The 24,122-nt window shown below is 40.1% G+C and overlaps 1 protein-coding gene across 1 annotated transcript; it reads left to right on the top strand.

Annotated features, from left to right (window-relative positions):
- The first annotated feature begins 6,811 nt into the window (after positions 1-6,811).
- Positions 6,812-17,838, top strand: LOC132590813 (caspase-3-like). The gene is made up of 6 exons (XM_060263738.1): positions 6,812-6,960; positions 7,808-7,932; positions 8,862-8,990; positions 10,476-10,651; positions 15,073-15,187; positions 15,855-17,838. Exons 1-6 carry the CDS (start codon positions 6,887-6,889, stop codon positions 16,079-16,081), a joined length of 846 nt encoding a protein of 281 aa, XP_060119721.1. The 5' UTR covers positions 6,812-6,886; the 3' UTR covers positions 16,082-17,838.
- Positions 17,839-24,122: the final 6,284 nt, after the last annotated feature.

The raw sequence follows: 24,122 nt of genomic DNA, 5'->3' as shown, positions 1-24,122 counted from the left end.
CAGGAGGAAGATGGGTGATTACTTGGGGTTAATAAAGTTAGCCACATTTAAAGGATGTGATGCGAACAACAGTTTAATAGCTTTTCTTGACACATGACAAAGTCAACCTTTATTTTTAATTCATGAACTTGCCTTTGCTCATACGCCAACTCTTTTGTTATGTTGCATAGCACAGCCCCTCTTCCAAGAGTGCAGGTAGTACACATGGGAATTTTCATTCTTTTCCAGACCATGAGCTAATGAAGGTTCACGGGGCTTTTTTGTAGAAAAAGCCCAGCAGGACCTCACTTGCATATTAGACCACACACCCCTGGCAACACCATTGTTTCACACAGGGCTTTTTTTGTAGAAAAAGCACAACAGGAACTCATTTGCATACTAGGCCACACCCCCTTGTGCGAAGCCAGCCGGAACTGCATTCTTGTGCTAAAAAAAAAAGCCCTGAAGGTTCAAATAACCTTCTAGATGAAGCTACATTATATGTCTAAAAATTAGAGGCGTACCAACCCCAAGAAATTGTCTTGGTTTTAAATCACGTCCTATTTCCCTCCAGTTTTGCTTCAGATGACATTTCAGTTGTAACTTTACTGAATACCAGTTACTGGGCCTGTGGAGGACAACTGAGGAAAATAGGGACAGATTTTAAATTAAGTGCACACCCTCACAATTATATATTTATTTTGAGATTTATATCCTGCCCTGCCGCACAAACGGGTCAGAGTGGCTCACATATCAGTAATAAGCAGTTCCAGAAAAACATTTAATCATAAAAACACTAATTCCAACAATTTAAGATAGGATTAACTAATTAAAAATTACTTGAACGGTAGCTTGGTGGTTAATAATACACACTGAGTTTATGCCAGGGAAGACAGTGGATCGCAAGGCCTGGTGGAAGAGCTCCCTGTAAAATTGCAACAGATCCCATAGAACCCTGATCTCAGGAGCGTATTCCACCAGGCTGGGTCAGGTCTGAAAAGGCCCTGGCAAGGCAGGATAGATGCCTTTCAGACCAGGAACTACTAGGTGGTGTTGGTCAGAAGAGCTAAGAGCTCTGACAGAAACTGCTGTTGAGCAGAACAGCTCTGAGAGAGTTATGACTGACCCAAGGCCACCCCAGCAGTTGCATGTGGATGAGTGGAGAATCAAACCCAGTTCTCTCAGATAAGAGTCCACATACTTAACCACTACACCAAGCTGGCTCTCCAGTACACTAAACTGGTAATCAGTGCAGTTGGCACAACACCAGCTGAGTGTGCACCCACACAGATGTCCTAGTCAGCAGGCGCACCGCTGCATTTTGTACACACTGAAGTTTCTGAATCAGGTTCAAGGAAAGGCAGTTTGCAGTAATCAGTCCTGGAAATGACTATTGCATGGATCACTGTTGCCAAGTCACAGGAGCAAAGGTAAGAAACTAGTTGCCTGACCAGCCAGTGATAGTAAAAGACCGATCTGGCAACATTAGTGACCTGGGCCTCCATAGAATGAATATAGGGTTTCCCCCTGAAACGAGATATATATATATATATATATATATATATATATATATAATACACACACACACACACACACACTATATTTTTCGGACCATAAGACGCACTTTCCCCCCCAAAAAAGTGGGGGGGGGGAGTGTGTGTGCGTCTTATGGTCCGAAGGTAAGTACCTTTGGGGGCGGGGGGGCGATCTGCTGCCTCTTCCTCCGATCCGGCGCTTCCCCCGCGCCTGCCTGCCTGGCTCCATCTTCTTCAGGCAAGCGCTGGGATCACTCCATGTGGCCCCAGCGCTTCGCAAGCGCCGGCTGCGGAGGGGGCAGCGTGCTTCCTCCTTGCCTGTGTGCCTGGCTTCAGCTGTGATGTTTAAAGCAAGTGCTGGGATCGGAGGGGGGAGGGAGCGATCCCAGTGCTTGCTTTAAACATCACAGCTGAAGCCAGGCACACAGGCAAGGAGAAAGCACGCTGCCCTGCCCTCTCCACAGCCGGGGCTCGCAAAGCACTGCGTTTGCGGAGGGGGCGGGTGCTTCCTTCTTGCCTGTGTGCCTGCCTTCAGCTGTGATGTTTAAAGCAAGCGCTGGGATTGCTCCCTCCCCCCTCCGATCCCAGCGCTTGCTTTAAACATCGCAGCTGAAGGCAGGCACACAGGCAAGGAGGAAGCACGCTGCCCCCCCCCCCGCAGCCGGTGCTTGCGAAGCGCTGGGGCCACGTGGAATAATCCCAGTGCTTGCCTGAAGAAGATGGAGCCAGGCAAGCAGGCGCGGGGGAAGCGCCGGATCGGAGGAAGAGGCAGTGGATCGTCCCCCAGGAGGAAGGTGCGTCCTATCCTCCGGAGCGCCTTATGGTGCGAAAAATACGATGTGTGTGTGTATATTTGGAAGGGGGAGGAGTACTTGGGCACATGGAAATGTTTTTTTCCCCAGTTTTATTCTGTGCTTTAGCATCTCTAATCACAGCAGCAGTTCTCAAACTTGAGCAACCTGAGACCTTCCCCTTTTTGATGAAACAGCCCCTGTCAAAGTATGTGTGTGCTCTGTAAAGGCTTCCATTCTCATTTGTCATCAGAAAGATACCAGCTATACTCTAAAAACATTTTTGTTATTGATGCACGGCCTATAAGGTCAGGGCTCAATGTTCACAACATAAAGGCTCTGACCCAAGCTGTAATCAATCACCCCCTCCTTTGGAAGGGTCTTTGCATTGGAGACATCAACAAACCTCCTTATTGGTTAACTTCTAAATAGTGGTCAGCTGAACAAGGGTGGGAAGGGCCTGGAGAAACTTGCAAAGCATTTAACAGAAAAATACCACCATCATACAAAACCTGAACTTCCCCACTCCTCCTGCTGAAATCCTTTGCACTGGATAAATAAGTTATTATTATAAGTTATTATTATTATATTCACTTCTGGTATTAAATTGACTGCCCTGCACAGGCTAACCTGATTTCACCAGGTCTTGGAATCGAAGCAGAGTCAGCCTTGGTTAGTATTTGGATGGGAGACCATGGAATTCTAGGGTCACCATGCAGCAGAAGAAAATGACAACCCACCTGTTAATCTCTTGCCTGATAGACTCTACAGGATTACTGTAAATCAGCTGCAGCTTGACACTTCACAAACACACACACACACTGTTAACTGCAGTTAGGGCTGTACCTCCTTAATACCCACTCAGTCAACTGAGAGTTCCTATTAGATCCCATCAGCCAGTCAGCAGCTTTCTAGCTAGTGCTCTGAGTGATCTGGAAGCTAGATGGCTATGGGTGGTGTGGCTATACAAGCTCCTGCTGTTCAAAAAGGGTGACAGCTAATTCTGTCATGGGGACAGTAAGAAGCCTCTGTTTTCTTGCCAGTCAGATGGTATGAAAAATGGTTTGTCTTCTGTTCTTACTGTCATGGATCTCTCGACTCCAGTTTCAGAAATGCTTCACTGTAGTATCTTCTCAAAATGTTTCCAGATTATTTGTGTGGAAAGTTTATTTGTTTGACCTGTTGTGTACTGCCTCTTTAAGATGCTATCCCAGAAAGCCTCAGAGCAAGCAGGAGGGTAGGAGTGCTTCTCAAGTCTTCCTGCTAGCAGCTTGCAGGAGTGCAGAGCCTATTAAGAATCTGCAGAACTACCCTGACCTGGATATCCCGGGTAAGCCTGATCTTATCAGATCTCAGAAACTAAGCAGGGTTGACTCTGGCAAGTACTTGGATGGGAGACCTCCTTGAAATACCAGCAGTCGGGAGGGTGGAGCAGGCTTTATTCAGCCATCTCTCTGAATATCTTCCAGGCCCCAAGTAAGGATAAGTCACCATGACTTCCAGGTGCAGACACACACACAACCCCCCCCCCAAAAAAAAACCCTAGCAAAGAATCTGCAGAATCAGGCCAGGGATAGCGTAGTTAAATACTGTCCTTCCTTATTCCAGCAGAGGAACTGTTAATAAAGAGGCCTTCTGCCAAATGGAAGTGCATGTTCGTTGTTTGCTACACTATACAAAAAGACCAGTGAGGGGGGGGGGGGTTGTCTGCACTGTGTCAGTAGCACACTAATGATTCTGTACCTAAAGAGTTTAGTTTTAAGAACATAAATCATTCAAAGAATTGTGAATTCCAGTGACTGCTCTGGTAAACTGGTACAGCTGTTCGGTAGAATAAAGCCAGAGACAAAAACTTACTGCAAAATATAGGAGTCAGTGAGATCTTCTAGGGGCTAGCCAAGAAGATAAATCTGCTTCCTGAGTTCTGTAGCAACCCAGGTGCCAGTGGATGATAGGTGTTTGCACACCTAATTAAAAAAACCCTTGTCATTACTGTTCATTACTGTTAAATGTGAAAATAAAACTATACTTGTCATGTTTTGAAGTGGAAAGTCTTTGCTTGCACAATGCAGCCAGTTTTACTTTGTGTTTCATCTACACATGTTCTCTTTATAAATATATGCCTCTGTTTAGATGTCAAATACACAGAGGCTTGTTTGTAACAGAGACAAACTTGGCTGGTTATGCTACCAAATTCTTTCTGGTTTCCTCCCCTTGCACATGAAGTGCCATTGAAGGCTTCCTAGTTTTAGAGTGCCAGGTCTGTGATCATCATAAATAAATCACTGTTCATTGGGGTATGATACAAGAAGTCTTCCAGTGATGTTGAAATGTCCATAGTTACACTTGAAGTCACCATAAACAAATGGATGCATTTCTGGAAACTTCTGTTATCTGGCTCTTTTTTTTTTTAGTCATGTCACAGTTGACATAGTATCCTCCCCGCCCCCCTGCTTTTCAAGGCGAGATGTTCAGAGGTGGTTTGCCATTGGTCTGCTCCATGTCATGACCCTGGTCTCCCACCCAAATACTAGCCAGGGCTGTCTTTGTTTAGCTTCTGAGATCTGGCAAGATCAGGCTAGCTTGGGCTATCCAGGTTATGATGTTGTCCTACTAGCAGATGTGAACTAAACAGTAAACAGGAAGACCAGTCTATGCTGGGTGCAAATAGTAGCTCTCCTCGGTGACCGCAGGGGAGAAAATACACCCACTAATGCACAACATTGAGCCACTGATCTAGACTGTACACAAACATGATCTTGCTAGTCTGTTCGCACAAGCACTCTCTGTAGCTTTTGGATATTAGGTGCATTGATTCATCATGCCTGTTAATTTAATGCCCCTGCTGTAAATTCCATTAAGCATAATTATTAACAATGCACGGGGGGCGAATCTTCATGAGGTGCAAACTTTTGCATTTTTCTATACTGAATTAACCATGAGATGCTGCGGGATTCTTCAGAATAGCAAGAAGTAAAGGGGTACTGTCTTGTGAATCTAACTGAAAGTGGTTTTTTACTTTTAGCAGTCACTGATCTGCTTTTTTAAACTCTGCAGCTAGATTATTCAGACCCACAGAGAACAATTCCTACAGAGCTGGAGAGAGGAGTCAGCTCAAAACAGTATCCAAAATGTTGTTACAGTTCCCTGTTTGTATTTATAAATGTAAATTAATAATTCTGAATAGAATTAAGTGTCCATATATGTTAACACAGGCTGTCCATGCAAATAGGTATTTTCTATGGGAATTCAGATGCGGAATTTAGTGGCTAGGAAAGATGATGGTTAATGTTGAACTGCTGAATTATGTGGAGCTGTCTCTTTAAAGAATAGTTCAGCCTGCACTGGGTGAGAAAATAAGCATTATTGTAGCTTTCACCAAACATGATTGCTTTGTATTTGTTATCCAAATTCTTTTTATATAGTTTCAGGTTGAGTTTGTTGCCTCAAGAGTGCTTTTAAAAGGATATTTAGCCCTATTAGACTAGTGTCAGAAGTCATGCATGCCATCTGCTGCTATGAGAAGAAATATCTTTTAACTTTAATGTTAAAATGCTTCTGGGGAGAGGGGACAAAGCAAAAAGTAGAACAGCAATTAGCTATGAATGTTTCCTAGAAAGCATTTTGAGATCCCTCACAGAATGAGATCATCCTCCCAAGAGAGGTGTGTACTCTGCTTGATAGAGTATGACTTCAATGCATTAGCTAATCAAGATGAGGTAATGCTTTAATCCTCCAGTGAAACGGGTGAGTATAGCCACTTTGTCTTCTCAAGGGCTTCAATGCCTTGGTATGTTACCATTAGTGCTGTGGAGCAGAAACAAATACAGCTGACAGAGCATGTCTCTGATGTACAAAATCACAACAGACATCTGCTTATGGATGAATTTTTATGGTTCTTTGTTCTTTAAACATGTGTATCCAACTTGCTTCATTTCAAAAACAGCTTGTCTTTTCAAATGAGCTGTAATTACCAGTTTTAACGTAAGGAATGTTATATTTCATTTTAAGCCTGTGCATCTATCTAATGTTGTAAAGAGCCACATTCTTATACAGTAAAAAATACAGTGATTGTCTTTATATTCTTTTGAGTTTTCTGGTCTTGCTACAGCACACACATTGTTATTGAAGCAGAGTTTCTGATAATATTGTAAGTGTCCCCTTGTCTGTTTCTTCTTTTAGTATTTAGGGCAGATCTGGTCCTCAGCATAACTTCAATACTAATGTTCCTTAAGAATCATTATCCATTAAACATTAAAACTGGATAATGCATTAGAATTGTACTCTTCTTATCGGATGCAAATTGAGGACCTCATGTTTGAACTAATTCACTTGATACTTGAGAGATTGTCACCTAGTTTGAGGCTCTTTGTCTGATTATATGAGAAAGATGAAATTCTGATAAGTAATTGAAAATTGAAAACATTTCAGTGTTCTAAATCACATTCATGTTGTTGATACTGAAGAAAAACACTCAAACAGCACTGGTGGTATGTTTAAGAAATAATATGGAAAAGATGCCTACTATGCACAAAATACACTTTTGATATTTTTTCCCTCTGTTTACAGTTAGGAGCTGCAATGGCGGACATAAACCATATACTGAAATTGTCAGAAACTTTGACAGATGCAAAAAAAATCTCTGGTTCTGAAGGGTGAGTGTGGCTTTTGGTGGTATTTTTTGTATAGGTTGCTTTCTTCTTGCTCGTTGGGAAATGGTATTGTCTCCTGATTATCAGGGGTCCTTGGACTGGTCTCTGAACAAGCTTTTTTTTTTGAGGGAAGGGAGATAAAAAATTGGAGGGAACTTATTTTACTGCTGTTCACTACACGTTATGGGGTGCATAGAATCATACTATTTGGCATGGATATATATGCCTGAGCTTTCTATAAGCAAAATACATTGAACTCTTCAGTAGTGCTTCATCCTTTAAATTGCTATTTTTTCCTACTGGGGAAACTGAAAAAAAGTTTTTAGAGAGAAAAGGGATTTATTTCCCCCACCCTCCACAGCCAAATTTGTTTTTTCTCTCCCTGCGCCCCCCCCCCCCCCCAGGCCTTTACATATCTACTCCTCCTAACTTGTAGGCAGTGAGGTATGGATTTTACATCAATCCTACCACTCCACTGATAAAAGTTAATTCATTTGTTTATTAAAGTAGTGTACTCCCATCTTTCTTTTTGGCCCAAGTTTGAAGTCTTCCACTTAAGAGCTGCTTAAGTGGGAAGAGAAGCCAGTTAGTAGTTGGAGCCACCCCATCTCCAGTATTTCAAAGTTAAGAAGTATTTCAGTGATTTTATTTACTTACGCACAGTTCTCTCAGATGTACAGTGCAGCTAGTTTTTGCCAGCTGTTCCTCATTCCATGACTTTATATATAATCCATGACTTTATAATAATCTGTACTTGTGCAAAGGTATAAATCAGAAGATCGGATTTACTGTTTGCTTTATTCAAATGCTTTAAAGATTTTATGTTGTGTTTTATCTTATTTTCTTATAGGAAGAGCATACCTGTCAGCAAATCTGTTGACTCAGTGATACAGGCAGATGAGAGTTACAGAATGGATCATGCAGAAATGGGGCTGTGTGTATTGGTCAACAATAAAAATTTCCATCCTGCTACAGGTATAGATTGTCTTTATATTTCATGCATGCACACTTGCTCTCTGCCTTATTGAAAGTGAAAAGAGTGACACACACACCCAACTGCTGAGGGTCAAGAATAGCATAAAATGGAAGCCACAGCTGGAGTGGTAAGCCAGTGAAAATTGCTCACGAGTTTAATGATTTAACAACAGGCGGCATACCGAGTTCTAGCCATACCTCTTCTTATCAGCTTGCCTCAAGGGCAGGGAATATTATCTGCCTTATTGTTGTGAACAAATGCATTTTCATAAACTTTGTTTGGAGCAAATCTTCAAAGTTAATAAAGTGTTCAATTTTTGTGACTTTGTTTTCACAAGCCTCTTTAGAGCCCCTGTGGGCAGCTATGGAGGAAAAGATGGGATATAACTTTTTAAATAAAACAAACATTAGTTTTTACTTCAACGTAATATAATTACAATTGTTCAGCTCTTTTGAGTGACCTCAGTACAGTTGTGTGGTAATCAAACCTCTGTAGTGATGGGCTTTTTTCCTCTTCTGTCTTTTTAAGCTTTAACAAGCTGACCAGTAAAACTGTTAGAATAATTTAGTACAGTAAATCGTGACATAGCTATAGCCACTCCATGCCCTCTAAAGTTTATGTGATCAATTCTTGGAACTTGCTTATCAAGAGATTTGCTGACTATCTTGCATTTGCTGGTTAATCATCCAACTCCTTTAAAATATTTTTTTTCACAAAGATATTATGTGTCCATTATTTTCATTCCTGTTGTGTGTTCAGTATCAAATTGATGCCATACTTTAAATTTTTGTGGGAGAGGAAAATCTTCCACTATTAACTATTCTGTTCCATATTTTACTAGTGTAAGTAGAACTTTTCCTCTGATACAAATAGTTCTACAATAGCAGATTATTTTGGGAATCTAACTGACATTTCCCCCCTTTTAAAGGGATGGCATATCGATCTGGTACAGATTCAGATGCTGCAAGTGTTATAGAAACTTTCAGGACCTTGGGTTATACTGTCAAGCCATATAATGATCTTACATGTAAACAGATGGTTGATGTTCTGCAGAATGGTGAGTAGCTACTTACTAGGCTGGTTCTAATTGTGCATGGAAAGCTGAGTACAGACTGCTGGTTCAGGGCAGCAGCATGCCACCCCAGAAGTGAGCTGGCAGAAATTGGAACCCCCTGGAGCATCCAGATGGCCCGCAGAACAGGCGCTACAGGGGGAGTGTCTAGAGTGCTCACATGCCCTGGGCACTTTCCAAACACCTCCAGGTCATCCAGACAACCGGAGAGGTGCCCCAGTGAAAAGGTACCACTTTGCAAGTGGTACCTTTTTGAGCTGGCTGGAGGTGAGTTGGGGCAGGAGTAGGACAGCAGGCAGTTGTGTGCGTTTGGACGCTCTTTTTGGGGGCGCTCACCTGCTGTCCCTGGGTTGCCCATTTGAACACAGCCATAAAGTACAATAACCTAATTTTTAATGTTTTAATTTCAGTGGATATTAAGTTAACTTTTGAGCATTCTACTTGTAAAGGCTTCTTAATGACAGGGAAGGGTTTATGTAGCAGTTGATTGCATGCACTGTTGTAGCATGTGCCACCACAACACAGATTTACTTCTTTGGCACAGTGTTACTGTTAGAGAAGAGGAGGCACTTTTTTTTAAGGGAATGTATGCATGCATTGTGAATCACTGATTGCAGACCCAGCAGCAAGATGTCAGTTTTACCTCCATTCAACTCCCTGCTGTGTATATAGATCTCAACCTAGAGAATAGTTTACATGCATAAGCCTACTTCCATTTGCAGATAGACTTTATTAGCCTTCAATGAATTTTTAAATTAATGCAATGTGAATGCAATATACTGTTCAAAACCTAATTTTTGGAGAAAAGTTTCTCCAACAGCAGGGGCGCATTTTCAGTCCATTCCAACTGGATTTTACTGGCAAAATTCTGTTGGAAAGTGGATTGAAAGTTCATTATTTAGTGAGTGTGATCACAGCCTAATTCTAGAAAATCTGTCCTAGAAAGAAGAGGCTGTCCCTGCCTCTTATTTATCAATGGGCTATATAGCATCTTAATAAAATTTATCTCTTAGTGTATTAATACTACAGACAGAGGTACCTTATGGAGAGTTTTAGGAAGTGTGTTTGATTGCAAGTCCCAACTTATGTTAAAATTGCCAGTGTTTTGTAAGCCCTCAGGTACAGTCTTCTTATTCTTCAATAGAGGCTAATAAGCCCAAGTTCCAATACACATAAGTATTGATCTTTTGGTCACTCACATCATGCACTGCTTATGGCTTTGTGCCTAGCTACTTCTGATGCTGCTTGTCCCAGAGACCATCACAGCTACAAAATCACTAGTGGTGCTTTGGTCGAGGGCTTAAGTGTGGCTACCACAACCTGTGTAGCCTAACTTAAGAAAAACAAGATTTGACTATATTAAAAATGAAGTATGTGATTGACTGAAACCACTTGATCCATGGAAAAAATGTCAGACTGGTCTCTTGGATTTCTGATATTTAATCTCACTCTTTATCTTCCTTTTTTAAGTTTCCAAGGATGATCACAGCAAGGAGAATTGCCTTGTGTGTGTCTTGTTAAGCCACGGAGAGGATGGCCTGATCTACGGTACAGATGGCCCCTTGGAGCTAAAAATGCTTACAGGCCTGTTCAGAGGAGACAGGTGCAAAACCTTAGCAGGAAAGCCAAAACTCTTCTTTATTCAGGTAACTTTACAAAGTTGTCAGATGGCTAGATTTGTGATAGCAGGCTACCACTGAAGTTGATGAAATGTTACATTGTGTATACATGCATAGAGTGGCAGGTAAGAAGATATAAAATACATTCATCCATCTACATTACCAGTTACTCTTAGGTTCTGGTATATTTTATGTTTCAATTCCATCCCTGCTTCTTCGTTCTGATAATCCAAAAGAAAAGGACACATTAAAATGGTAGAAGAAAACTACATCGCAACATATTAAAATTAGCTGTTCTGCATAAGCCTGCCACTGGGAGATCAAATAGGAAATTTATGGTGATTTCAGAAAGCACAAATTTTGGTAAACTTTTAAGGGAAGAGAGTGCCAAGAATGCCTCTTTATGGTCTTTGCATACATGATACATAGGTTAAAAAGAAAAGTCAATAAGGCCTGTTTGGAAAATCTTAAAAGGCTGTGATGAATTGTAGCAAAGAAGACAGTGTTCAGAGCTTTATAAATCAGCACCTTGAATTGTGCCTAATGGGGAGTCTGTGCAGATGTCAGAGCATTAGGGTTGCTTGCTTGTGGCAGCTCATTCATGTCAAGAGAGAAAAACATTAGAATGTCATGACTAAATAATATATTGCTTATCAATTTGATCTACACATAGCATAGGAGAAGAGCTGTGAACTTCACAGGGCAGATCCCAAGGAAACTAAATAACTTGTTCATCATGATCTCATAACATTACTGCCAGTGACTGCTGGTATCATTCTTGTCCAGAATGCCTGTGAAGTGTAGGTTTTGCCACTAAAGCCTCAGAATCTGTGCTTTTTTAACTGGGAAATAAGCTCAGGGTTATAATTTTCTAATGTCTTTGTTTCATTCATCTGCAGAATAATGCAGTAGTTTGTGAGTAACTGATGGCATTTTTTTACATATTTTGCATACCTTTTGTAACATTACCCACTTTTCATTAAAATTAACAAACATAATTTGACAGAGGCTTGACTTTGTCAAACCGTTTGTAAACTATGGATGCTTCTGCAAAATTATTTTCTGAGCAATGTGTTCACTGAGAAAATTGTTTAGGTCAGTAATTGTAAAACTTTTACAACCCAAGAACCCCTATTTTGATCTAAAATTTTTGCGGACTCCTGAGCACTTCCCCTGATCCTGGCTGGCACCTACCAGATAGCCCCAATTTCACAGCATGACTTGTAGATTTTCCAACCATTCAAAACAATGGCAAGAGTCACATCAGCTAAACATGTTGCTTTTCAAGCAAGTTTAAGGGAAATGCTTGCATTTTCTTTACTTGGCTCACATCAGAGCTCAAAGGGCAACTGATTGTAGAAGTCACAACTCAGTAGGCCCTGACTCAAGTTCTAATCAGTCTCACTCACTGACTGGAAAGGAATTCACACCCAAGCAGCAAGGGATTTCCTTGTTGATTAATAACTTCTAGTGAGAGGCCAGCTGAAGTGCATGTGAAGGCGCCTGGAAAAAATTCAGAACTACTTTGTGGAACAGAAGAATATTGTACACAACCCTAAACTTCCATAGTCAACTGAAAACTATCATTGGCTGCTACTGTCGGTAGATACAGAGTGGTGTGTCTCTGCTGCTGTGCTGAAATCATTTGCATTGGAAAATACAGTGAGAACAAGTCCAGTTTTATACTAAAAATAGCTGTCATGATTGTATTAGCATTAGGGCTTTCTTGCTGCCACTGAATCAATTAGAGTTCCTGAGGCTGAGCTGTTGGTTCCAGCAATTCAGCGCATATTCTTGCTAATGGTGTAAGGTGAATCTGTAAATGAATTTTAAGATGGGAGGGACGGTGGCTCAGTGGTAGAGTATCTGCTTGGTAAGCAGAAGGTCCCAGGTTCAATCCCCGGCATCTCCAACTAAAACAGGTCCAGGCAAATAGGTGTGAAAAACCTCAGCTTGAGATCCTGGAGAGCCGCTGCCAGTCTGAGTAGACAGTACTGACTTTGATGGACCGAGGGTCTGATTCAGTAGAAGGCAGCTTCATATATTCATATATATTTTCATGGAAAATTTCTGGAAATTTTGAAGCAATGGGGGGAAATTGGTGTTTTTTCTGGTGGGGGTTTTTCTTCCAGAAAAAAAAACTTATATTTGGAGAACATTTGAAATATATGCACTATTTAGTTTCCATCAAGCCCAACTGTAGTTTAATGATTGAACAACTTAGAATGTATAATTAATAACTGTGCATAGGTGTCAGAGTACAAATTTGTTATATAAAAGTTATGTTTTGCTTTTTTTGTTTTCTGTAAGGACAAATGCAAATGTATTCAATATTTAAGAGAGTTGCAAAACCGGTATCTTAATTCTTATTATTTCAGAGGAAAAAAAAAAATAAGATTGCAAACAGATTCTATGGTAAACAAAAGAAAGTATGTTGTTTGGATAGAAATACACTCATACAGTTGCAGTCTGTAGGATATCAAGCACTGAGGACACAGATTTCTTTAAGAATGCATTATACCCTATTAACCATTGCCAAAATTATTTAAAAAACGATATTTATTTTATTTATTTATTTATTCGGGATTTATATCCCGCCCTTCCCACGAATGGCTCAGGGCGGCTTGACAATGGCTTGACAATAGGTTGTAAATATCTCTAGTTTACGGAGTTATTTTTGTCTGATGCCCTGTACTTTTACATAAATATGTTCATACTACACCATTTGAGTAATACCTTGTCTTTAAAATGTCAATCATTACGGGGGGGGGGGGAGAATCACAGGAATTTTTTTTAGTGCTTCCCAAAATTTCCCACATCGATCCATGACTGGTTCCTGGTTTCATATGTAAAGTGAATGTGTGATGGCTGTTTCTTACAGATTACATATATTCACTGCAACGTGTGAACAGAATTTCCCAACAAAAAAAACCCCTCAGACTTTTGAATGCTATACATAGTGAGTGAAAAAAACTTGTCTTAAGAAGCATTCTACTTTTTCCAAAGGAGAAAATATTTTGAGTATTTTCCTCCAGAACACTCATGCAATGAAAAAAAATATTCAGGGAGGGGGGGAATTGAGGGTTTATTAAAATGAACTTTTCCTTTCCCCCCCGCCCCTAGGATTCACATTATTAAGTTAGATTACTGTAGTTAGTGACAGCTTTTTGCCCTGTTTGGTGTAGTGGTTAAGATTAGAAACTCAATCTCTTTCTCCTGACCTGAACACATATTGACCCAATCAATGTGCAGATAGTTAAAATAACCTGTTATGACAGTTTTTACATCTAGCCGGTGTCTTAAATTCTTTCATCATTTTATAATCATCCTTTGTCTTTTGAGCCAGTGGGTGTCAAACTCATTTGTTATGAGGGCCGGATCTGATATAAATGAGACCTTGTTGGGCCGGGGCTGGGCCATGTGCATACCTATTTAAGATTAGGTAGCCGAGAGGTACCCGTGGCGCAGAGTGGTAAAGCTGCAGTACTGCAGTCTGCTCACAACCTGAGTTCGATCCCAGTGGAAGCTGATTCAGGTAGCCGGCTCCAGGTTGACTCAGCCTTCCATCCTTCCAAGGTTGGTAAAATGAGTACCCAGCTAGCTGGAGAGGAAGTGTAGATGACTGGGGAAGGCAATGGCAAACCACCCTGTAAAAAGTCTGCCGTGAAAATGTTGTGAAAGCAGCCTCACCCCAGAGTCGAAAACCACTGGTGCTTGCACAGGGGGCTACCTTTACCTTTACCTTTTTAACATCACATACATGACAGCAGACAGGAGAAGGGCAAAAAGTCTGCCATGAAAACGTGAAAGCAACATCACCCCAGAGTCGAAAACGACTGGTGCTTTCACAGGGGACTACCTTTACCGTTTTAGCAGAGAGATAAATTTTATAAAGAACAGACAAACACAAATATATGTATATTTTAAATTAAAACATGCTTTAAATGTTAGCACTCAATGGTCTTAAAGATGCTTTCTTTGTATTTCTCCCATGGGATTCATGGAACTTTAAGTCTCTGGGGAAAGGCCCACTCAAAACAAACAAACAGCAGTTCCCCAGCAACCACACAAACTCACACTCTCTCTTCCCACAGAGTAGCACCCAGTTGATTTTCCCAGCTGTTACGAAAAAGGCAGAAAGAAAAGACAAACACTCACATTTCAGCAGCATGCCTTTCCTCTTTCTCCCAGAGCTCAACTGTTGTTGGTGCACACAGCAGCTTGAGATGCCAAGAGATTGCAAAGAAAGTTCAGGTTTGAAACTCAGTCTAGCCTTGGGAAGTCTTACAGGTCTTCTCCAGCTACATGTTTCTTACATTTTTATTTTTCATTATTATTGTTTTAGAAATAGCCTTTTCCTTGAGTGTGGTGTTTGGATTTAGTTTATGCTGTTTTTTATTAGCAAAGATTGACAATATTTAAAGTTTCTTTTCTACTTTGTTGAGTAGGCTTGTAGGGGAACAGAGCTTGATTCTGGCGTTGAAAAAGACGGACCAGAAGAAAACATCTGCCAGAAAATACCAGTGGAAGCGGATTTCTTATATGCATATTCCACTGCTCCTGGTAAGATAAATTACTGGAAGATTCAGCCTTGAGTTCAAAATACACAGATGGTTTTATAATTGCTAGAAAAGTTAATTCAGTACTGTATATTTTGAAGCAATTTCTAAACAGCATTTGTTTTGTTTAATTTACTGTACATGCTGTGAAGCTACCATGATAACGTTCTTTTTTCAGGATTGTACTTTTCCCAGAACAGTTTTGGTGCAGAAATATTCATACATGTATATAGGGCAGCCTGTGTGGCAAGTCGAGTAAACTATATACTTGAAAGATTCTCTACTGGTTCCAATTTAGTAGACCAATTAAAGGGTGATTTTGAATCTACACTTCTTACAGAGGATGCTTGGGACTAAGGGACAGTACAGCAGACTTCAGACTAGGTCATATAAAGACAGAATGAGATAAATATGAGGCCATTCAGTAAATGGAATGGATTCCATTATTTTAGTCAACCCTTTCTAGGTAGGAATTGTGCTGTGCAATGCTAGTTTTAGTTAATCTATATTTAAATTCTTTATTTAATACCTCTTGACTTCTTTCTTATTAAAAAAAAACTACTTGAAGAGACAAGCCTATGTCTGACTACTAATGGTTATGTTTTAAAGAACATTATGTTGGATTATATTTGATACATTTTTGTGTTTTGTTTGTTTTTGTCCTTCCATAGGCTACTATTCTTGGAGAAACTCATCAGATGGCTCCTGGTTTATACAGTCTCTGTGTGTGATGTTGAAACAGTATGCTAAAAAACTTGAAATTATGCAGATTCTAACACGTGTAAATCGCAAGGTTGCAGAATTCAGTTCTTGTTCAATCCGGGCAGACTTCCATGGAAAAAAGCAGATCCCCTGTATTGTGTCCATGCTCACAAAAGATTTTTACTTTCCTCATTAAAGAAGCTTTCCTTGTGAAAGCTAGCAGAAAACAGAGCACCTGATGCCATTTTCAAATCTGAGCTAGTACTCAGTCTCTTGTGCCTATGCTGCATTAAAGAAGCTTTAAGATCTAGATAGATTTAAACATTTTACCACTGGAACTCTGGGATACTTTGCTAGAGTTCAGAAATTCTAACAAGGGAAATGGATATATTTAGGTTTGAAGCAGTGCTCTGATACATTGATGATAGAAATCTGGTAGATGGTAGAAGCAGATAAAATTACATATCCTGTGATAGTAATCTTCATTCTGGCAGCAATAAGAGTAAGAAAAATTGTGTCACTTCCAGGGCAGCCTGATTAGTTTTGGTAATAATGTTGCATCCCAGTTCTAAATGTGTTTACCTGGATGTAAACCTCTTTGATATAGTGGATTTTCCCTCAAGTGAATATAGTAACTTAATCGTGTAAAATACTGGCTTCATATGCAATCATGTAGCAAAAGTTTGGCTTTCAAGTAGCAAAAGCCACTTTGGCCACCTTAGAGTACTATTTATATGCCAGGAATTTTGAAGTTAAATTAAGGGTATTGATATTGTACATTTAAAAATAACTGATTTCCCCCCACTTTTTAAAATTTGCATTTACTAGGTAAGGAATGCTAGTTGAAACTCTGAATTCTTGCAGGATTGAAAACCTGTAAAGTTTTTTTTATTGCAAATTGCAAATTCATTTTTTTTATAAATCCTGTTCTAGACTTAGATTTTGTGCATGTAGTGTTTTTGCGCATAGAACAAATTTAAAATACTTCTGTTAAAATTTTGTAGTTCTGTATTGGTAACAAATGTAAACAAAAGCAGTACGTGAAAACCCATTTTGACTTTGAATTGTAGCATGTTTAAGAATAATAGAGTGGACATCATTGTGTATAGTAGAATTTCACTTCAGGATTGAATTATGTTTTTTCTTCAGGCACTTAATGAAAACTTGTATGTGCTACTTATGAGTGCTAGTGAGGTTATCTCCCATCTGATCACCTGAGTTTGATTATTTGCAGTGTTTAGAGAAAAGAATGAAAATTCTCCACAGCACAATCAAGCTAGCTGTTTGTTTCTCTGTACCCTGATTCATAGGGAGAAAAAGGAATGGATCCTATGAATCTGTTCCACTAACAGTGAAACCTTCCTCCCATAAAAGGAGATTGTTAAGATACAATGGATTCCTAATATCTAACTTGGTGTACAAAATAACTCACAAGGCTTACAAAAGCCAGTGGAGCTGGTTCTATTGGTGTGTGATTAGTGTAGATGTCTAACAGGGTGCAATCTCAGTCTAGCTGCCTACACAAATATACATGGTGTAAGTCTCTGGGGAAAGGCTATTCAGTTGGTTAAATGGATTTCTGGTGGAAGTCACCTTGTCACTCTTCCTAACTGCTGACTGGTATTGTAAGAGTGCAAGTGAAATAGTAAGCGTTCAATTGGCATTACTTAATAAAAGTTTATTCTTTTGAACTATGGCTATCTCAATGCATCAGTTAATTATACAGAGAACTAGAGAAGTTAAAAAAAAGTTGAACATAAGGTGCTTGAAATCAATCTATAGAAGACATTTCCAATATGTATAATAAGCAATGACTGTAACTTGACCTTATTTCAAATTCAATTTCTTTGAAAACTTCTTTGTGAATTTTTAACTTATATTTAATAACTTATGTTTGTGACTGTACTGTAACCTTCACATGAGAATCTAATAAATCATGTGCATTGTTTTTAATTGGCTTAGTCAAGTTCTCATTTTTACCAGTAAAATTACATCTGTAAGAATTCTTATTGATACCAGCTTATCATAATCAGGCCTTTTAAAAAAAATCTAGAAGAATATTCAAGTTTACTTCATTTGTACCTTATCTTTTTCCCTAGTGGAGATCTTTTCATTTTATTTTCACAACACGTCTTGTAAATTAGATTGGGCTGAGACTGTATGACTGGTTTCAGCACACTTCTGCAGCAGAGTGGAGATTCAAACCTGGATCTCCCAGATCCTAATCTGACACTGTAACCACAAACCATACTGGTGTATTATAGTTTCCATGGCAATTGTTCTTCCATTTGGACTTTGTCCCATTGAGAAGGCCCTGACTCACCAAGTCTGCAGGGGATATATATTTACCCATATTTACTTTACTTTCTTATCTAGTCTTCCTTTAGTGGTGACCAAAGTTCCCTCTAAGATGCAGTCTTGTGAGCAAAAATTTCACTTTTTGAGTTACTGGTATTAAAGTTGTGAGCTACTGCATAAATTAGTGTGCTCTGGGGTCATCCTTCCTGAGCGAAGACAAAAATGTGCAAACTGGAGGCTAAAAATCTGTGAGCTAGCTCACTTTAACTCAGCCTAGAGGGAACACTGGTGGTGACCTCAGGAACTCAGGTGATCCTGTTGTGAGTTTCTAGTTAACTAGCAAAATAATTGTTTGGTTCCAAAACAGTTAATTCAGCTAATTTAAAAAATTGCACCCTTAACAGGTATGAAAATATCCAGATCTCCTTCAGATAATTTTTTAAGTCCATCAGAGCAGATGTTGTTAGACTACTACAGGGTCAGATGATTGCCTGTATAGGTGGTGATTTCTCTTCTTGCTTCTGCAGTTAACTTTTTAGAGCATTGTCAACCTACCTGACTCTGGAAACACACTCAAAAGTAGGTTACAATGGTGATACCAATAAATAATTAAACATCCACAAGAACAAATGGATCTATTATCAAAAACAAGCAGCTGAACACCCTCCTGAATAACTGCCATTTGAGTTGCCAGCTCCAGGTTGGGAAATACCTGGAGATTTTGGGACTGGACCCTGAGATAGGTGGGATTTGGAAAGGGGAGAGACTTCAATGGGGTGTGATGCTATAGAGTTCACTTTGCAAAGTGGCCATTTTTGCCAGGTGAACTGATATAATAGGAGATCTCCAGCCACCGCCTGCCAGCCATGTGGAATCTCAGCAAAATAGACATATTTAACATTTTTGAGAAGGCCATTTGAACCAGTTTGGTGTAGTGGTTAAGTGTGCAGACTCTTATCTGGGAGAACAGGGTTTGATTCCTCACTCCTTGCAGCTGCTGGAATGGCCTTGGGTTAGCCATAGATCTCAAGAAAGTTCTCCTTGAAAGGGCAGCTTCTGTGAGAGCCCTCTCAACCCCACCCACCTCACAGGGTGTCTGTTGGGGGAGGAAGTTAAAGGAGATTGTGAGCCACTCTGAGATTTGGGGTGGAGGGAGGGCTATAAATCCAATATCTTTTAAATAGGAACAGCCACTAAAAAACGTTTTAGTCTTAGCTAAGTAGACAGTTTGACAACCCTTCATGAAGAAATTCCTCAAGAGTAAAGCTGCCATGTATGACATTTTTAAAGAGTTTGTAATAATGATTTTTATAGATAAATTAAAAAGTACAATGAAGTTGAAATTCTACATGAAATTGACCAGTATGACGCTATGTGTTTTTTTAAAAGAAAGCAAGATATTCCAGGGCGTTCATTAAAAATATTTAATGTGTATTTTATTATAGAAATAAGCTTATGCTGGTGATAAAGCAAAAAAGCGAAACAGGAAAAATAAAATCAATGGATCCTGTTGCGCTACACTACAGCTTTAAGCAGCTGCGGAAGCATTTTTTGTAAGCAGCTTGAGAAAGAACGTTTTTGGTGTGAATATATAGAAATTTGCAATATTCCATACTTTTTTCTTGGCTTATGGTTTGGTGTCTATATAATAACTGAGAAGTGCAATATAAGAGTGGTGAAATTGACTTTATTGAAGAATATTCTAGTTGTATTAAGTACTTGAAAGCCAAACATACATGGAGCCGGTTTGGCTTTTCTTCTCCATTCTATCTGTGTGACTCTATTGTGTTGTAGTTGAATCCCCAGCTGGGGGCAGGGGATCCCTAGTTTGTAGGCCCTCCGCTTCAGGGTTATCAGAAACGGGGGGAAGGGGGGATGGAATGTCTGCTGGACACTCCATTGTATCTTATGGAAACTGGTCTCCATAGTGTGTAATGGATAATCAATACATGGGAATCTGGGGCTTGGGAGGCAATTTTTTTGAGGAAGAGGCACCAAATGTTCATCATTTTTGAGGAAGAGGCACCAAATCCTCAAATATTGGACCAAGAGGTCTAATTCTATGAGCCCTAAAAGAAGGTGTCCCCATCCCTCGTTATTTCCAATGAAGGGAAGGCATTTAAAAGGCACATGGTCCCTTTAAATGTGATGCTCCTGGCTCCACCCCCAAAGTCCCCAGATATTTCCTGAGTCCTGCCTGGCAATCCTACCTGCAGGTATGTGGTTGCAGGACATGACAGGCTTTAAGGTGCAGAGTTTTCAAAATAGATGTATATACATCATGCAGCCATCCCATCTAGTAGAAAGCAGGCTGCTGCATTTTGCACTACTCCCAAATTCTTCAAGGACAGTCCTTAGACTATTACAGTAGTCTAACCTCAAGATTACTGTTGCATGGACCAGCATTGCCAGATACACTGGCTCAGAGAAAGGGATCAGCCTGTGAACTAGATGTAACTGGCAGAATGAACTTTCTACTGCCTCCCTAACCTGTTCCTTGAGTAAAAAGAGCTGAATCTAAAGCTACCCAAAAGCTCTTACATGAATCTGACAAGAAAACTTACCTCACCACAAGTGGGCAGCACAATCCTCAAAGACCCAGTTTTGCCAACCAGTATCAATTTATTCTACTTTATGGGAGGCAACTGCAGCTTGATGCTACATGCACATAGCAGGGTACAACCATATTTTCCTGCTGGCATTTATTTGTGCAAGTTCTTTCAAAGAGACGTTTCAGGTACTGGTGGTTATGACAACAAGCATATGCCTGTGAGTTATTGGGGCTTGCTCTGATAGTCTTGTACAGCAAGACCCTGAGTAACACAGGGTTGCCAACTTCCAGGGACCTGGAGATCTCCCAGAATTACAACTGATATCCAGAAAAAAAGAGAACAATTCCCCTGGAGAAAATGGCCACTTTGGAGGGTCGAGTCTATGGCATTATAAGCCACTGAAGTTCCTTTGCTCCCTAAAATCCTGCTGTCCATAGGCTCCCCTCCCCGCAAATCTCCAAGAATTTCCCTATTCATTAGTTTGCTGTCTTGCTTCTTGATCCCTTTCTTTAAAATCCCCCTTCTTCAGCATGTTCATATTCTTACCCTGACCTTGATAGCCCAGACAACTCTGATCTCCACAAATCTTAGAAAGCTAAGCAGGGCTGACCCTGGCAAGTATTTGGATGGGAGACCTTTAAGGAATATCAGGACTGGAATGCAGAGCCACCTCTCTGAACATCCAAGTAGGGGCCGCCAGAAGTCAACCAGGCTTATGGATTATTTGATTTGAAGGAAAATGGAGTAGAGCTTTCCATTGCTTGAAGATTTGTCGAAGCAGGAGCTGCAAGTCGACTCCCTGTACTTTGGTGCTCTACTATCTTCCATGAATGCACTCTCTGAGAGTTTTGTCTATGTCTCTATATATTGGTGTATTCTCACCATTAAAAAATTATTGTATTGCTATATGGTCTTAGTAATTGTTGGTCACTATAACCATTTGTGGTTGTGTGTATTCATTTACCAATGATCTCTCTCTGTTGTAAATAATTTCTGGTGACGAGAGAGTAGGCAGAAATTGGAGGATATATAAAAATGCAATTACACTAAGCCAGGGAAACTCAACTCACTTTTCTTACGCTTGTTACATCCAGAATACCTTCACACACACCCAAAATAAAATCTCCAAAGTATTGGCTACCACTGGATTCCCTTACTAGAGTCTACAGTCTCACAAAGAGTAACTAAGGCCACTCAATGCTGATCCTGTGAATTTAGGGGGAGGTATTTGTGAATTTCCAGCATTGCACAAGGGATTGGACTAGATGACCCTGGGGTCCCTTCCAACTCTATGATTCTATGATCACAGCTTATTTCATTTGGACACATCAGCCTCCCCAGCCCTGTATCTCAGGGTCACAACTACCTCCAGACCTAGCTTTGTCCCTTCATACTGCTTAGGGTTGCCAAGTCCTACCTTGGTCTCAGCAGGGGACTCTGTACCATAGAGCTTGACCATTCATGGTGCAATTATGTCGCTTCCAGATGACATCACCTTATTGGGCACATTGTGTGCCGACAGAGCTCTTTGGGGGTGGGCAACCCCCGCCAACCAGCTCTGTGCCAAACCAGGGGGGCACCCCGTCCCAAGCAGGAGCTTGGCAACCCTAATTACTGCTGACAAACTGAAGGGCATATTCTAGAGTCTCTCGACCCTAATATGTGTAAAAGGCATGAATCTTAAATAGAATTTGAAAGACTCCTTGAGACACAGACCAACAAATACTGATTTGTTGTTGTTGTTACTGTAAAGTCACAACTGATTTATAGTGACCCTGAAAGGTTTTCAAGGCAAGAAATGTACAGTGGTGATTTGCCATTGCCTGCTTCTACATAACAACCCTGGTATTCCTAGTGAAGGCCAACCCTGCTTAGCTTCTAAGATCTGATGAGATTGGGCTAGCCTGGGAGATCCAGGTCAGAGCTGTATACTGATGGTATTATATAAATACAATAATCCAAATTGTATTATATGTCTCAGCGCACATTACTGGAGAGTTCTATGTAGCTATCAGAGCATTACCACCAGGTGTCAGTAGAGATACTGTAATAATCTGAACAAAATTTAAACCATCAAATGAATGTGTGATTACTTCCCAAAGATATGGTATTTTGGTTATTAATCTTGGGTAAGTCTAGATTAAGGTCTTCTTTAACTTCTGATTAAGTGTCTATGAACTATTTTATAATATTGCAAATACACATTTGAATACATAATGTGCAGGGTTACTTTAATTTGCTATTGGAAGAGGAAGAGAAGGATTTTTTTGCCCATTGCTGTATGGATACCTGCAAAGAAATAAACTGGGATTTATAGCTCTGGTCTGCTTCACAGAGGAAAGATTACCAAAGTGTATGTACCAGGGATGGCCAAACTGTGGCTCTTTTGCACAAATTGTGTGGCTCTCAAAGCCTCTACTGTCCTGATGCCAGCTTGGAGGAGGCATTTCTGTCTTTAAATTGCTTCTCCAAGCCAAGCCAGCCAGTGGTTTAGAGAATGCATTTCCCTACCTCCTCCCTCCAACCCTAATTTCCTTTCCTTTCCTTTCCTTTCCTTTCCTTTCCTTTCCTTTCCTTTCCTTTCCTTTCCTTTCCTTTCCTTTCCTTTCCTTTCCTTTCCTTTCCTTTCCTTTCCTTTCCTTTCCTTTCCTTTCCTTTCCTTTCCTTTCCTTTCCTTCCCTTCCCTTCCCTTCCCTTCCCTTCCCTTCCCTTCCTTCCTTCCTTCCTTCTTTGTGGCTCTCAAACATCTGACGCTCATGACTTTCAGCTGTTAAACATCTGATGTTTATTCTATGTGGCTCTTACATTAAGCAAGTTTGGCCAGCCCTGGTATATACCATAAACAAAAATTAAGTCCTGTCAACAACGTAAGTGGTGCTAAAGAGAGAAAGGCAGGTATTCAAATGCTTTACTGACTCAATTTCTTTCAAGGTTTAGTAAATATATTGTGTCCGAAGCTTTTATAACTTTGATAAATGTCAAACAAGTACAACTCTGATAAATGTGTGAACATTTAAATGGTTGGAACAAAGGACCATGCAATGAAAATAATAGCATTGACTTGATATTTCTATGTAAACTTCCAATATATATAAGTTATAAAGTTGTGACCAAGACACAATGACAATTGCTAGTGCTATCATGCTATCTTTCTAGGCACACTCTCTTAATTTAACATCATTAGAAAGAAATCCAGAATCCTGATTTAAATCTGAATTGTTTTTACAGTAACAGGATAACACAGCTTCCCCTCTGAAACCTGTCCTTCAATAAAACTCCAATTTTAATTTTATAAAATGAAAATAATCATGAAGAAAATCTGAGATATAGACAGACACTATCTTCCTTTCCAAACTCAAGACTCATGGAAAAGAGTAAGAGTCCAGT

The sequence above is a fragment of the Heteronotia binoei genome, unplaced genomic scaffold (assembly GCF_032191835.1).
Source record: "Heteronotia binoei isolate CCM8104 ecotype False Entrance Well unplaced genomic scaffold, APGP_CSIRO_Hbin_v1 ptg000811l, whole genome shotgun sequence".
In the NCBI taxonomy this organism is placed as follows: Eukaryota; Metazoa; Chordata; class Lepidosauria; order Squamata; family Gekkonidae; genus Heteronotia; species Heteronotia binoei.
This window is presented reverse-complemented; position numbering and strand designations above follow the sequence as displayed.

Coding starts and splice junctions, on each gene's coding strand:
- LOC132590813 (XM_060263738.1), top strand. CDS start 6,887: ATGGCGGACATAAACCATATACTGAAATTGTCAGAAACTTTGACAGAT. Junction 10,652..15,072: donor CAAAACTCTTCTTTATTCAG/GTAACTTTACAA, acceptor TTTGTTGAGTAG/GCTTGTAGGGGAACAGAGCT. Junction 15,188..15,854: donor TGCATATTCCACTGCTCCTG/GTAAGATAAATT, acceptor GTCCTTCCATAG/GCTACTATTCTTGGAGAAAC.